Source organism: Rhinolophus ferrumequinum, chromosome 17 (assembly GCF_004115265.2).
Source record: "Rhinolophus ferrumequinum isolate MPI-CBG mRhiFer1 chromosome 17, mRhiFer1_v1.p, whole genome shotgun sequence".
NCBI lineage: Eukaryota > Metazoa > Chordata > Mammalia > Chiroptera > Rhinolophidae > Rhinolophus > Rhinolophus ferrumequinum.
Genome location: NC_046300.1, coordinates 56,656,437 through 56,673,111, shown reverse-complemented (window position 1 = coordinate 56,673,111; position 16,675 = coordinate 56,656,437). Strand labels below are relative to the sequence as shown.

At 39.3% G+C, this 16,675-nt stretch overlaps 1 protein-coding gene across 1 annotated transcript in view; it reads left to right on the top strand.

The window, feature by feature from the left end:
- CADPS (calcium dependent secretion activator) overlaps positions 1-16,675 on the top strand; it is a 461,279-nt gene that overhangs the window by 345,787 nt on the left and 98,817 nt on the right. Inside the window, 6 exon segments of the mRNA XM_033131706.1 lie at positions 513-576; positions 990-1,113; positions 4,415-4,432; positions 15,784-15,797; positions 15,799-15,844; positions 15,847-15,890. Coding sequence (XP_032987597.1) covers positions 513-576; positions 990-1,113; positions 4,415-4,432; positions 15,784-15,797; positions 15,799-15,844; positions 15,847-15,890 — 310 coding nt within the window.

Genomic DNA, 16,675 nt, shown 5'->3' with positions numbered 1-16,675 from the left:
TGCATTGCCTGCAATGAAAAAAAAATCCAGTAACAACTGAAACTTACACTCAAGAAAGGACAACTAGCAGAATAATGAATTTGCTTAAAATACACTCCTTTATAGCCTATATAAATTCTTTAAGGATTTAAGTAAGTATGTTTGAATTGTAGCCTGTTTCAACTAATATTTTTAATGCTGGTTTCTATAATGCATATAAGGTTTTATTTGAGCTAACAAACAGTTCTCCTTCACAATAGAAATCTAAACAGAGCCTTATGTCATCACTCTAAATACTCTTTTCTGCTGCAGACACTTGCAGAGTCTCTCTTTAGTAATTATTCACACATACACATATATATACGTTATATACACACATATATGGTGTGAATTCAGATTAACATAACACAACATGACAAAATAAAAAGCATTTTCAGTTCCTCAGAGAGAGTTGCTATAGGAATCAAATTCCAGTACATTTAATGCTAAACTGTAATAAATTTGGGCGACTTGAAGAATTTTCTCTTTTTTAGGTATTGCTTTCCGTTTGGTCGACCTGAAGGTGCTCTGAAAGCTACTCTCTCACTCTTGGAAAGGGTAAGAATGAAAGTAAAAGACAGATTATATATATTCAGATATGAACATAAATGTAATGAAATATTGTGGTTGAATCACCTAGCTTGTAATTTTTTGAGGTTTTATTTACCATTCATCAAATATCAGAATAAACGTGGGGGAAACTGCCCAAATTCTAGGTATTTTATCTCCAGACTCCCAAATAGTTAGGATAGATATATTGAAGATATGTTTCCAGCCCTTCCCTGATTCATGGATGGGCTTTACCATTCTAACTGTGCCTTGCAGTTCTGTGTTTTCTCTTTAACAATGGCTCTTGATAAGTCGCAAGGAGGCATTCACAACTAATTTTAAACTTGAACTCTTTAAGAAATATAAATGAGGAACACCTTTGATTGAGCCATCTTAATAATCTTTCTTTTCATCTCCTAAAGGTTTTGATGAAAGATATTGTTACCCCAGTGCCACAAGAGGAGGTAAAAACAGTCATCCGTAAATGTCTAGAGCAGGCTGCATTAGTCAACTATTCTCGGCTATCAGAGTATGCCAAAATCGAAGGTAAGGCTCCCTTCTGCCCCCAATGTTTCACTGAATATTTGGTATGCCTCCCTGGGGAAGTCTCTCTCTTTTCTGATGGTCCCCAGAAAACAGTGGTTCATCTGACTATGTTAAGCTGAACCTTGAAAGCACTTGAAATGTGAAAGTTTCCTTGGCTGTGGCCAAATACATAAATTAAAGAAGAGGAGCTCAGAAATCAGTCTTTGCAGGGGAAGAATATTGAGCATGGGATGTTGACAGATAACTAATGGTCCTTCTGAGAGTCCGTGTTGGCCCCAAGTTTGCTCTGTGGCTAATGTTTTACTATGAAAGAACTCTATAGGATTCGTACCTTCTTTAAGGAGAGGAAAACAAGGCAGTTTGTTGTCCACTGTTGTTAACGTTGAAGGTAAAACAAGAACTGACTAAAGCAACATCAAGATTTTGCTTAACTCTTTTTTGCCCTGTGAACATTCAAAGCGTTGTCTTTGGTAGCACTTCAGATTTAATACTGGGTTAGTGTCCAGCCGTCTCTGATGGCTCCTGGTTTTAGACATTCTTGTTACTTTAGACGTAGGATGGTTGCTACCACTGCCCTCTCAAGTTTTAGAGAAGAAGTCACTGATGACCAAGTAATCACCCCAAAAAAAGGCACTTTGGGTAAACTCTACTTGAAAAGTTATGGTTCTTTGGGACCTATTCATTTGCAAAGGTATTAATCACTTTTCATTGTTACCCTGTTGGCTGCTATAGGGTGATTTGAAAACCACACCCAACTTGACCAGTGGTGTAAGTGTATAAATGTGGAAGTTCTGTGTGCAAAACCCAATGTGTCCGCATTCTGGAATCTGATGTTCTCTCACATGCACAACACCTGACTAAAACCAGCAAATGCCTGTTGTCTGCCTTCAGGACATGACTTGGAGGGGAAAAAAAAAAAAAAAAAAAAAGACCTAACCAACCACCAAAACCCATCACTTAACTTGCCAAAGTCCTTGTTTCCTTAGAGAATTAGGTTAAGATCATGTTAAATTCACAGTGTTTTGTACATTACATGTCCTCCCTCTCTCAATTTTGTCTGTCTGACAATGCAAATTGTGTACCAGTGGTAATGAATTCATTGTTATGCATCCAGGGAGAAACACTTAAGAATTGGGCACTAAAAGGATGTTTATCAACTCTTGACTTGGTAATGAGTGACAAAAATAAAGGAACAAGAAGATCATTAAAGGACTATATTAGCAAGTAATTGTTCCAGCATTTACCTTCCCAGGACATAATGATTGGTTGTATTTGGTAATGTCAACTGGGTACCTAATAATTTTAGGCAAGGCCAGAGATGGGATGGGATCAAGGAGTGTTCAGTTGCTATGGCTTGCTGCCTCGTAGGTCTTGGTCTAGCTATTACTAGTCTTTTGGTAAGCTCTGCTCTCTTCTTTCAGATAAATATATCCAAAAACAAACTTTAAGATCTGTAAGTAAAAATGCATTCATTTCCAAAGTAGATCAGCTGGTCTGTAATTTCCTTTTGTGCCTCAATTCTTCTTGGTTGTGTTAATTATCTTTTGCACTGTGACTTTTAGGTCTGGGGATTCTTTGAAGAAACCAATCTTTTTTTTCCAACTCTTTTCAGAGAAGTACCTCATTCCACACTACCTGCTCTCTTTGCTTCTCTCCTTCCTTGTTCGTGATTGGCTCAGCCACTTTTTGGCATTACCTCTGCAAAAGTGGCTGTGACACCAATTTCAAAGCATGCTGGGATTGTTAATTCAAACAACCCAACATCCCTCTGGCTGCATGTATCAGGTTTTCTTTCATGAACATAGTCCACCATAGGCTGAGACATTGCAGCTTTAAAGATATTACTACTAGACAACTTCCTTTTACAAGGTTCCAATCCTACGCTCAGAAAAGAAATCGTCCATGTGTACATTTGAGCCCCTCTGTAAGCATTAACAGCTTTAGTTCCCAGAGAATTTTGGAAAGAAGTTGTAGTAATATTGCTGGAGACTATGTTTATGAAGAAATACCTCAAGAGCCTTAGATACTAAAGTCTGAAATCCTTAGTATCTTGGAGCCTTAAATCGATGAAATTCTGTTTCCCTTTACTCATGATGTTTTTGGTCATTGTATTCTTGCAAACAATTCTAAAGAGACGTGTAAAATCATGGTCACAATCTCTCTCGTGACTCATGGCATGCTGAATGGTTAATCCAGTAGATCTCCAATTTTGAAAATCCTTTTTCTTTTATCCTGTGTTTATCCCAAAATACTCTGTGGCTATTTTCCTTTGAGCTAATGTAACGTTTTCCTCTAACCTATGACCTTTAACCTCTTTACCTCTGACCTAAGCCTCTTGCATGCCCAAATCCTCTTTTATAGGGAAAAAGAGAGAAATGTATGAGCATCCTGTCTTCTGCTTGGCCTCCCAAGTGATGGATTTAACCATTCGTGAGTACCTACCACCTCCTCGCCATGCTGTCTTCACTCTTTCTGTTTTCATTATTTCAAGAAAATCCAGATCCAAACCAACTCACTCTCCTTGCTTCAAGTTTTTTAGCATTGGCTTGTCTGTTGATTCTGTCTGTGAAACCCAGTGTGAGAAGTCAAGTCACATTTTAATCAGCCTAAAACAGGTTAGACAATTAAGCCATTTGTTTGTGATAAACTCAGATTTGTCTGTAAGTTTTTCAGTTATTCTCTGTCTGTGACCTGAATGCATTTTTACTTTGCTTGTGTGTAACCCCCAATTTGTAAAGTGCTTGTCACTGGTACACAATCAAAAGGTAGCAGCGAGGCTGGGAGCAATGTGTTAGGTATCAGGCAAAGGACAGTTGGGGCAAAATCGTGCCTTCTTGTCCATGTTTAACATGTTAAATTGTGGGCATAAGATCACATGAGGCGGTCCATTTTCTGTAAAAATTAGATCTTATATGCCTCCTGTCTGTTCTCTCTCAAGCTGGGAAGCTTTTCCTTGTTCTCTCTGGAGATTTTGACTTGTTCTTGTCCTTGAAGCTTTGGCTAGAACATATGACTTAATTGTCACTTGGAGAGTTCATGTATGTTTCATAGTTTGATTTCACATTAAACTTAATTTTACTAATTTTCTATTTGTGCAGCATTTTCCACCTCTGTGAAGGAGCCTTTTTTTGCTGGCCCCCACACTTTGGGGCGGTGGGAACCCAAGGGCAAACTTTTCTTCCAGTATCATGTGTCACATATAAGTGGGGGGCATTTTGGTCCACTTGCTCATTAATCCTGCATATGTGTTCTTGTTTTTCTCTCTCTCTTCTCTCCTTGTTGTGCTCTCTCTTTCAAATAGAGAATCAAAAGGATGCAGGTGAACCAATTGTATATGCATTATAAACTATCAGGACTGTTGAGTTATATTTAGTTTTTGTTTTTGTTTTTTACTAGCTCCTTAAGGCATGTACTCCCTAAGACTGATGTGGAGTTGCAATAATACTTAAGGAGTTAATTTGTGCTGTCTAAATATACCTCATGCCCCTTAGGTGGTGACCTTTATCGAGTAGGATTTCTGTAAAAGCACAAGCTTTGAAGGGACAGAATTCTGGTTTGCTGCAGAACTTCATTTCATCTTTGGTTTCAGGATTCCTGTGATTTGGCCTCATGTGCTTTTGAAAAATAGTTACTGAACCAAACTAATCTTCCTTTTTTGTTCTCATTTCTTTTTTCTGTTTTCTACCCTCCTGAGAAGTTTATGTTCTTTGATGAATGTCTATAAGCCCAGAGAGAAGTTGCGTTTGTGTTGTTCTTGTATGTATCATGTGACAAGGCAGGATGCAGGGTTGCTGGAAGTTTCACGAGACGAAAGTTCTTAGAAAGTTCTCTGGCTTTGGACATTTTCTTATTGTTTAGTTCAAAAACTTCAGAGCACATTGTGAGGAAAGCTCTAACTTAAAACTTTAATATAATATTGATTATTATTTGTGAGTTCTAAAGGATTCTCAAAAGATAGTTTTCATTCAATCAAAGTTATACATATTTCATTTAAACAAAGTTGAATGTATTTCAGATCAATTCGGAAAGTAGTTTTGAACACATGCCAAGCACCAAGCTGGCAATGAGTATTTGAAGACTCGCGAACCTATGTTCACCATGCACATGCTTTTCTCTCCCTAGAAAGGAAGGTATTCATTCATTCATTCATTCATTCATTCATTCAACAAGTGTTTAGTGGGAGCCTACCATGAGCCAGGTACAGTGGTAAAAACCAGGGCATATGTAAACAACCTATGGAGCATATGTGCAAATGGGTGCATAAGTGTAAATTACAAATTAAGCATACAGCAACACCAATTGGTAGAGTTATGCATAAGAGGACATTGTCAGAAAACTATGGAAATCTTCACAAGGGTGGTGAGATTGAACTGTATCTTGAAAGATGAATTCGAATCAGTGAAAGGTAGCTGGGATTGGAAAGTGACAAGGCATCCTAGATGAGAGAGTAACATGCAAATTCATAAAACCATATAGCTAATAAAATCAGCTGATGCTTAGTCAATGTGCATTATGTACCAGGTATGACTCTGAAGTGCGTTATATGCATTAACTCATTTAATTCTCAAAACTCCTTATGAGGTGCGTACTACTATTATTCGCATTTTAGAGATAAGCAAACTGAGGCACAGGGAGGTTAAATAACACACTTCCAGAAGAATAAGTGGTAGAGCCAGAATAAGAGCCCAGGCAGATGCCAGACTCTTAACGACTCTGTAATTCAATGTGGTTGCAAAGATGTCAGCAATGGGTGCTGATGATGGCAACGTAGGTTAGGCGGCAACATCTCAAACCCTTTCTATGCCTTCCTGATACAGAGTTAAGGCTGTAGCTCCTGGTCCAAAGCTTCTTTCCCTGGAATCTATGCCAACTTTGCATGCATATAGATTTTTCCAGGGAAAATTCCACAGGTCTCAGTTCCAAAGGTGAGAGAGAGCCATTAAACGCTGTTTAAGCAAAGGATGGCAAATCATACTGACAATGATGGAGAGAAAGGACTGAGAAGGAGGCATAGAGTAAAACGGAACCAAAAAGCAGACATGCGTTTTGAAGCTTAGTATGTCTGAGGCCTCTTCCAGGCAGAACAAATCTCAATCACAATCATAATTACTCCTTTCTCGAACTTTAAATCATTTTCTTACTCTCCCTCTCCCTTGTCTATTTCCTCAGAGGGACGTAAGCACAAATACATGGATGGGTATTCAAAACCAACAGTATGGAGGTAGCAGGGCACAGCTGGAGTTATGTGTGCAAATTGGGTGGTGGAAAAGGAACAACTATGTAGTCCTTTAGTCAGGCTGTGCTTTGAGAGGCTACGGGACTCTGTGGCATTTTGGTGCTTATGCTTTCCGTCTTGTGGCATTATTAGGAATTAAATGTTCAGTATAATTATCGCATCTCAAAAAAATGCAAAAAGCTGCTACTCTATGAAAGAAAAGGAGAGAGAGAGAGAGAGAGAGAAAACCTATGGGGTCAGGCCCAGTGCTAAGGACATAACAGGAAGAATCTGATTCACTCTTTCCCTTAGTTTCATAGAGAAAGCTTCATTATTGCCCCTTTTACAGATGAGGGAGCTGAGATTTGGAGAAGTGAATTTCTGAAGCAGGATTGGAACCCAGATCTTTCTGAGTTCAAACACCATGCTTTTTTTGTCTCTTTCCACCATGCAGCCTTTCCAGCTGACGTGGTAGCCACTTGGACAATATCCATTCATTCAATGGATAAGTTCAAAAGTACCTACAACTTTTCATTGAGGAAGAGCACTCAAACATCAAAAAACAGAACAGTCCTTTCTGGGGGAGATCATTGCCCAGATCTTTCCATTGTGAAGTCTCCCTGAGGCCAGTTGAGATTCCCTGAGATTGCCAAAGAACTGAGGGCTTTTTCCCCTAAAATTGACAGAAACCTCAAGTAGATGAAATTCATCCAAAGGATTTCCAAGTAGATTCTGTCGTGTTGAGGTCCTATATCTTTTCCTATCTCCAGTCAAACTTCCTACAGGTCCGAGGCCAGTTGAAGGAGCAGAAGAGACAACTAAGCTTGCAATACTAAAACACACGGTGCAGAGCCACCCACCCAAGGGACTGTGAGGGCAATTCCCATCCAGGCCCTTCTAAAATGAGGACCATCTCATGCTTCATGTCTGACACAAGGGACTGAATGTGTCTCTTTTCATCCTTCTGGTTTCAGTGATGCATAAATCAGGATTTGCAAGCCCAGATTATTTTGTAGACTAGTACCTCATCTATACTTTACAAAAACGTGAGGAGGGCAAAAACTGAGAGACCAGTAAGGGGCTTCTCAATAATCTAATCCCGAACATTCATTTAACAGATAGGAAAACCAAGGCCTAGAGGAAAGCAGCCAGTTTCTGAAGAAGATGGTTAGTTAGTGACACTAGCCTGGGGTCCTGCACACAGTTTAGGAGCCTTCACCCCCCACCAGGCTGCCTTACCATTCAGCCAAGGGATAATGGGCCCACCCACAATCCACTGACTGACCTGAGTTTCCAGTATGGCAGCTATGACGTCCAGCTTCCCGCACATTAGAATCCTATACATTTAGCTCCAAGAAAACACTACCTCAGGATCAGGCTGAGCACTCAGGATTTTTTACGCCAAAAATTCAAATCACTATCCTAGCTCCAACGAGTTTTTTAACCGCTGTAAGCCTCACTTCTATTTTCTGTAAAAGGGACTAATAATGTTTCTTCCTCCAAAGGGTTGTTGCAAAGATTAAAACACATATTCCAAATAAAGCTCTTAGGATAGTGCCTGGCAAATAGTCAGCACTCATTACCTATATTGTCTGCTATTATTTGTTTTTTATTATTATTTAAGAGGAAATTTCCAAGTCCAAATGTATAGTATAGACATGTTATTCGATTTCAGAAATGGAATATAAAACAATGCATCTCAGACTTTAACGTTCATACAATCCCTGGGGGTCTTCTTAAAACATAGATTCTGAGTTGGCAGGTCTGGGCTGAAGCCTGGAAACCTGCATTTCTAACAAACCCCCAGGTGATGCAGAAGCTGCTGATCCATGGATTGCAAATTGGATGTTGATGGACTATGGGAGGCAGGGGATTTATCCCCGTTATCATTAATTTCAAAATAAAACATTGCAACGTAGTTCCACACATATGTGTTAAATACCTACTAAGTTCCTACTAAGCCGTGCCAGGCACCAGGGGAGTGAGCAATGTGCAAAGCCACCCCCAGAGAGCTTACAATACAGTAGAGAACACAGGCATAAAACTGACAGTTACGTTCTGGTGACCGTGGTGAAGGGAAATGCAAGGTGCTGCGTGGGACTCCGCCTAGACCAGGGTCTTTGATGTACTGCAAGGAGGGGTATGTCATGGAGGTCAAGGGATTGTTCCCCAAGAAGAACTGCCTAGGGTGTCCCCTGGCCTTATTGAAGTGTTTGCCTTTGTTCACCATCCTTCCAGATACCCTAAGATCCTCTCCCAGAGAGCTCGTGGCCACATACATGAACGCTTACGTGGGACGTCGGTGGATATTGTATAATATTATTAAATCAGTATTCTTGCTGTAGTAAGCAACTAAAATAATAATAATAATAATAATAATAATAATAATAATAATAATAATAAACTTAAATAACTTAAGCAAGAAAAGAGAATTTGGGGCCAGCGTAGCTAGGAAATGTGCAGAGGAACTAGACTCAGGGCTTAAGACTTTTAGCGTGGTTCAATCTCTCCAACTGCTGACAGGCTTCTCTAATGTGAGTGGGGGTTATGGTAGGGAGGTTGAGAGCAACACGGCCACAAAGAGCAACAGGCTTTTATTCTAGCTAATAACCCCACAGGAAAAAGAGATTTCCTCTCCAAGCAACTGTATAAAATCCCAGAAAAGGGTCTCTTTGGGTACCTTGTGGGTCGCATGTGAATCCCTGAGCCAATCCTGATACCCATAGTGGTGTGGGCTGCTGTGGTTGGCCTGGCTTGGCTCAGGTGACTGCTGTTGTAGGACCCATTGCTTGCCATTTCCACCAGAACCACAGGGAGTGGGGAAGAGGCAATCCTCCTGAGGACGGTTACTGCACACGTAAGAACAGTTGTGGGGGCAGCCGGTTAACTCAGTTGGTTAGAGCGTGGTGCTCTTAACAACAAGGTCGCCGGTGCAATCCCCACATGGGCCACTGTGAGCTGCGCCCTCCACAACTAGGTCGAAACAACTACTTGACTTGGAGCTGATGGATCCTAGAAAAACACACCTAAGATAAATAAAAAGCTTTAAAAACAAAAGAATGATTTAAAAAAAAAAAAAGGACTAACAGTTGCCCACTGCTGTGTCTGTCTGGAATTAAGGGCACTTTTCTTACATGCAACAGCTCATTCTCAAGGACAAATCCTGACTCGGGATTCAAAGATACTAAATTAGCAAAGACAAATGTCATTCTAGCATCATTTCTTCCTTGTAGGTACAATTTATTTTAATTTAAGTGAAAAGTATTTTTAGTCATTTTAAATCATTGTACATTGCATTAAGAAACCTGTAGCTGTTCTCTGGTTTTGGAAATTTAGGTTATAATTTTTACTAGTACATGTGTTAAATAACCGGGTCTTTGGGTAAGAGATAAAAGTTGCTATATAGAATATATCTGCATATTGCAGCCACAGAGTATTTGTTTTTGCATGAAAACACTGCGTTGGGCAGGACCACTGAGGATTTCCTTTCACTATTACCTGAGGACCTGCCCTGGACCAGACACTGTTCTAGCCCCTAGAAATGCAGCATTCACTGGGCACAGAGGGAGACAAACGTGTCTATAATTTGCTGTTGTTAAAAGCCACGAGTGCTCGAGGAGTTGGGCCTTTGTCAGGAAGGCACTGTTTTGTTACGGTATATGAAGGCGTCACTCTTATTATGAAGGGGATGTCTCACAGGCTTTGAGCAGGAGTATGACAGGTTCAGACGCATGCTTTACAGGAGACACCAAGATAACTGCAATGAAAAGAATAGAGAAAATGATCCATGATACATCCAACAGTCTTTATTACCATATACTTCATACTGTCCTAGAGATGGAATCTTCTGAAAGGGAGTGATAAAGATGCAAAAGGATCAAGTATATGTAATGTACAACAGCCCCACTAAAGAAACTATGTTAACTTGTAATGCATCCAATGTATGGTCCATGTAGCCATCATTTTAGGGAGGCAGGGGACTCTGGAAAAGCATGATGTGGCTATCTGCTTAGCTTTCTGTTCCTACTCTAGCTTTTATCCCCCCGGCCCCAAATCATAGCAAATTGCTACAGGCTAGTTATTTTCAGTAATAGCATAATACAAACGCTGGCATCTTCAGCCATTCGTCAATAGATTGGAACTTGGTAATAAGTGGGCTTTCCATCAACCATATCCATCTCTCATATGATATTTCAGGGCCTGGCAATTCACTCGCTGGAACCAGAGATGGTCAGGTTATTTAAGGGCTAATTGGAGTGTCTCTCGCTCCTGGATGCTTCTCTTCCTTGGCTTAGCTGAGCATGCAGAGGAATTCTCTTCTGGTTTTCTGCAGTCACATTTAACTCTCTCTCTCTGGAAGCCAGCAGATTTAATTGTGTAAACATGAGCAATGGTATTGGGTAAATAAAGTTGGAAACCTAGGTATGATGTTTTTGTTTTGCTCCTGTGAGGGGGAAAAATAGGGAGCTTGTTTTTCTATAGTGGCAAACCTGACTGTCAGAATTCTGGACAGACAGTTGGCAGCAGGGAAACCCTTTACGAATTTTCATCAAGACCCATTGAGCTGAAATGTGTATCTGCTGCCTCGTGAGTTATGGATCAGCCTGGGACATTGCATTGTTTTGTAAAACACTGGCTCTGGTGTTTCTCTACACAGATTTAGTGATCTCACTGAGAATGAGTAAGGAGTCAGGTAACATATATTCACTGAAAAAGTCAGGAGAATGAATTACCGGAGATATACCTAACTTTCAGCACCACTGTAGGTGGAAAACCAATTTTTATAAATTAAAATGTGGAGTACTTTTTTATAAAGAAGATATCAGTCATTGCCTTTCTTTCAGTAGCTGTCATTTAAAACTGATTTTTCCAACTTCTATTTACACACAATCTTTTAGAAACAAAAGATTTAAATAAGAGAAGACTGGTAAATAATTTTTCACTCCTGCATTCAAAATGTTGAGGCGGTCCCACAAGAAAAGGATCTCATCCACTTTTGCTTATAATAGATAGTCTTGCCAGAATATTTTATTTATCCTCATTTCTCATATTTTTATTAATGTCACTAGAATTCCATCTCATGAGCGTGTAGTAAAATTCATTTTCCCAGCTGAAAATTCAAGCAAACCAAGAAGCAAACTTGGCAGTGGAGTATGTCCCCTCTCACCATGCAGATTGCTTTATAAACGCGAATTATTAGAAAGGAGCAGGTCCAAGGTTAATGAGACACTCATTAAAGAGAGAGAATGTGGAAGCTGATAGTGCCCTGTGCCTGTGCAGAAGGAGAGGCTATTGTTATAGGATGTTTGCTGTGCTGATATTGAAAACCACATGACAGATGGGTCAAGTACTGATTACAGTATTCTAACATTTGGAATAGCAAAGAACATATTTGATAAGCTGGCAAGTTTTTATATATGATTCAAGCCACAATATAAAAGCCACAAGAATTCCAAATTGAAAATAATTAAATGAGCTGGAAACAATCAGATACCACACATCCCCCCCCACCAATGACAGATTTTGACATGTTGAAATTCCACAAAGGGAGCAAGAATATTCCCTAGCTCACTTGAACTAATAACAGCCCTTCATCTGCTTTTGCAAAGCAATTAATTCCTGCCTTTTCACAATGTTGGAGAGAACAATAAACATTTGTAGGCACCTTAGGCTTTACAGATATCTGTCCCATGCATTGTTTTATTTGCTCTTATCAGCAACCCTACGAGGTACACCAAGCATGGGGAGGTTTAAGTAGAAGGTGCAAGGTTATATAAAGAGTGAAGTAGCATATTGAGGGTGAGAAGCCAGATCTTCCAACTACGAATATACCCAGTCCTGTTTCTGGTCATCTGGAAGAAGGATGCCGCTATTAACATATAGGTGTTCTTTATTGTGCAAAAGTCTGTCTTCTTTCGGTCAATGATGCTGCCACCATCGTTCATGTATATCTATCTGGATAAAGGCATCATCCATTATTTGCATTCAGCCTCTAAGTGTCTCTGTAAGGTGGTGCTGGTGATCCTGGTAACAGTCTAGTGCCGTTCCTTGTCAAACAATGTCACACCTGTTATGTTGCAGAAACGCCGAGAAAGCAGCAGTCCTGCATTTATGTTTTATCAGTTTTACTTGTTTGGTTGTTCTCAGAGGTAGTCATCTTACTTGTCACTCTTCGTGAAAGTCACTTTGTCTCCTTACTTTTTTACTGTCTCCACCTACCTGAGCAGTTCCCCCATCACCTCCTGGGTCTCCTCCACCCACCCAAATGCAGACGAGCATGTTATATCCGAGGCTCAAAGGCTTTCCTAGGCCAAAATCAAGTACTGTAAACTTCTACCATTCTTTTACTCAGCAGCTTTCTAGTTTAGTTTGCTTTTCTGTTCATTTTTCTTCTTGAAATTTTATTTCAGTTTGGAATACTAAGCTGAGGCTCAGGCTCTCAAGTTTGACACTGTAGGTTTTGAGAGACCCAAAAGAGAGCATTTATTTCCAAATGTCCACATTTTTTTTTCTTGTCTAGCTATGTCTGACATATGCAACATTTTCAAATCTCAATGTCAGCACAAAATAACATTGTTGTTGCATAACATTTTGCATGAAGATTTTTTATATGTTATGAGCTTCAATTTTGTTGTATGAAATATTTACTAAATATATTGTATTTTTAGTTCCTCTTTGCCAGTGCTCCAGCTAGTACAAGATTGGGTGATAGGAATATTGCAATACTTTTCAAGACAGATGGGACAAAAAAAGTAATTTCTAAGCACAAATTTCTCCTTGACCTCTTTTGGGGGGAGGGAGGAGATGCTAGAGGATTTTTGCACCATATTTTCTTTAAAGACAACATCTTAGAGAAGTCACTTTTAGTACCATTTTTGCCATTTAGCTAGTAAGTTAGCTATGCAAATGAAGAGGAAAATAGTGTTATGTCTCAATAAAGTGTTAATCTCCAGATAATGGAATTGGTAGCTAATTAATAGTAAATGAAAGTCTGGCTACATGGGTTGAATTGGAGATCAAGCTTTCTAGATTAAAGTATTCTTAACCTATTTACTTCAATGGTTGCATGTTAAAGGAATGTTGCAAAAGGTTTTATTAAACATACTGTCTGTATATATACATCAAGCATACACGTGGCTGTGTGCCTGTGCACACACTCACAGAATGGCTGTGTGCACATATACACTTTATGTGTATCTATCGATATATATTGTAGTCAATCTAAGAGTACTGCTATTAAAACAATCTCAGGTGTCCTAGCTTCAGCATCTTGGATTTCTCCAAACATGAAAATCGTTCACAGTTTTTAAGTAAAAGTACACAAAAATATTGGTGGGAATTATTTCATTTCTACATGATATGTCATGTACAACTGGATTCCCCTAGATTTGGTGAGTATCTACCCAAAAGGACAATGCTCTCTATTTGTAAAGCAAGGGATTTCAAAGATGTGCTCCAAGTGGGATTTCCTGCAGATTTGTATTAATGTGCAGGCTTGTCTGGTTACTAGAAAATGTACGTTAGTGTGTGATGTGTGTATGTAGGTGTATGTGTCAATGGGTAATAAGCATAGGACGAGGAATTTGCAAATTGATGTGTAAATGTGAGTATCAACTAATAAAAAATAATAGTCTATGCATATTTACTATCAAAATGCAAGTACCTCACTCTACTCATATTACCCAAACATATATACACAGTATGTTTGTAGAAATGCCTGAAAGTCTACTAATGAAATTATAATAAGCCATTTATGAAATTATAAACAGCCAGGTGCCCCAAAAGCTCAGAAATCACTCATAATTTCTCAAAATAATTATCACTCTGGTCCAGCATGCGTTGTCAGCCCCTGACCTCCACACATCTCTCTACTCTGAGTGCTGACTATTCACTGCCTGTCGCATATTTTTGTTCCCATAGCTCTCACCTTCATGTCCTAACCATATCCAGGCACATTTCCACCTGAGCGTGGCAGAGACAATGGAGCTTTCCATTGGCCTGAATACTGCAAGTCCATTTCATACCAGTCATCAGGCCTGTTTGACTGAAACTTTCAACACCTCGATAATCTTACCCAGTCCCATCCAGCCCTCTTACTTCCCGGTGTCCCAGAGTGGCCGAACTTGTCTTTCATTATTAAATCCTAAATTACTAATCATCTAATATATCCATCGCCTATCTAACAAATGTACAAAGAAAAATCATGAGTGCTTTTTTTTGTAAATGTGCAATCTCTTAAGATTTTGTTTAACACCCCCCTCAAAAAAAAAAACACAAAAAAGAAACAAAAACAGCAACAAACCTTCCTGGGAAGCATTAAGTAATCCTCTCTAGCAAGAAGAATTCCGAAGCCAAACATATCAGCTTCAGATGAATGGATCAAAATAATTTGAGCAGTCCTTTTTGCACATGTATACCTACCTGTGGAATGGTGCTAAATCATCCTTCTGTCATTTTAACCCGTGGGCTCCACTGACACTGAGGCTGCAAGGTTGGAAGGGGTCTAGCATGAAATACAGATCCCCTGTGAGTTTCAAACTGGTTGAATTCAGGCAATTTCCATTGGCTAAATAAACCTTTATAATTTAAATATTATTCTTCCCAAGGAAAAATGTTTGCAATTTTTGTAACATAATGACGTTGCCAAACATTCAGGAATTCAGCTCTATAAAGGATGCAGCATAAACCAAGGTTCAGGTTGTTCTTCAGTCAGATAAAAACACAACCCATCCAATACAATAGACGCTAAAAACAAAGAAAACACTTCAGTAAATTATTGCCACCTAACTGATAAAATTTTACTTGTACCCCAACCAGTAGCACAAACTACCACCACTTCACCAATACCCTTTCAATAATTTGATCCTGCTTTTCTACCTAATGGCCCAGGAATGTCCATTAATTTTTCAGTCTCCACCCCCCAAATTACTTCAAACAGCCAGATCTTTGACTCTGCTTTGAAAAATGAACATTCAATACCTGTAAACTTGCAGACCTGTAATGAAAAACAAGGCCGTAGTATCAAAAGTTGAGGGACAAATCCAGGAAACAGACGTAGCAGCAATCGAGAGTAACCTTCTGTTACATCTTTCCACTTCAGGTAGCACGAACACAGTCTAGAGAGTGATGTAAAGATAGTACATTTATGCTGTCTTTAAAGAACGTGTGTACAAAATGGCACAAAATTTGAAATGGGCTGTCATAGACGATATGGCTTAATATGCAAATTTTGAAGCTGGAGCACTGCTTTTTCTTCATATGTATTATACTGAGGATGGTGATAATAATAAAATGGCTTTATGGTTGCTCACTACTAATTATGTGGCTCTTAACATCTGCATGAATCTTTTTGAAAAATTCGTAACTTATTCGAAATTTTCTTACCCACTAGTTCTAACGGCCACAAAACGAGACTATCACTGTCGCCAAATTTTACACAAATTCTTGTACTACAGAAAATGTAGGCCGGTTTAATCACGCCTGCCAAAAAGCTCGAAGACACAATACGTCTTGCTGAACTGTCATTGAAGTTCTTCAGCAGAATGAAGAGCACCACGCAGAGGTGAGCGGGCGTGGTGGGCAGCGTCTCTCTGGGTTCCTTCCTTAGCTGAGGTGGCACAACTCACTCCGCTGCGTTTCTTGTGAATACAATGCCTTAACACCCATTTTCTTTTACTGGCCTTGCAAAGACAATGGAAGTGGAAGTTTGGCAGGAGAAGCCATTGGGAGGTTGTTTAAAACAACCAAAGAGTGAGTGCGGGTTGTACGTTTCAGCTTAAGTTTTCAGATATTTCTAGCAACCAGCAAAAAGAGGTGAGTGTATTTTAAGGATATTATTCAAGCAGCATAGAGTTATTGTCCAGAGCACACGGAATACTTTTTGGTCTTTTGTGGTTGTTTTTGTTGCCACCACTGTTTGTTTTTATTTATTTTATAATATTTGGTATGTGGGTCGCAGGCCTTGTTTTTGGATTATCTCTGTAACGTACTCTGTTTGCACTAGAGTCTTCATTTGTTAACCTCAGGTGATCCGGGTTGCTAAATGCAGTGACGGAAGTGAATTATTCTGTGTTGTTCAACTTGTCAAATCTTCAACAAACATCTAAATAAATTCAGCTAACTTTTTCTTTTTTACAAACCACTGTCAAAATGATCGTTTTGATAATGATAAACCAAGGGATTTTAAGGCTAACTAAATCCCAAACCTGTAAGGACTTAAACAACCCAACCCTTCCAAGAAAAGATTCCAAGACACCATTATGGTCAAAGAGTTATATCACTGCTTGTTCAAAACTGAGATTTAAAATCGTCTCTCTTAAATAACATTTTGAAAATTGCAGCAATTCT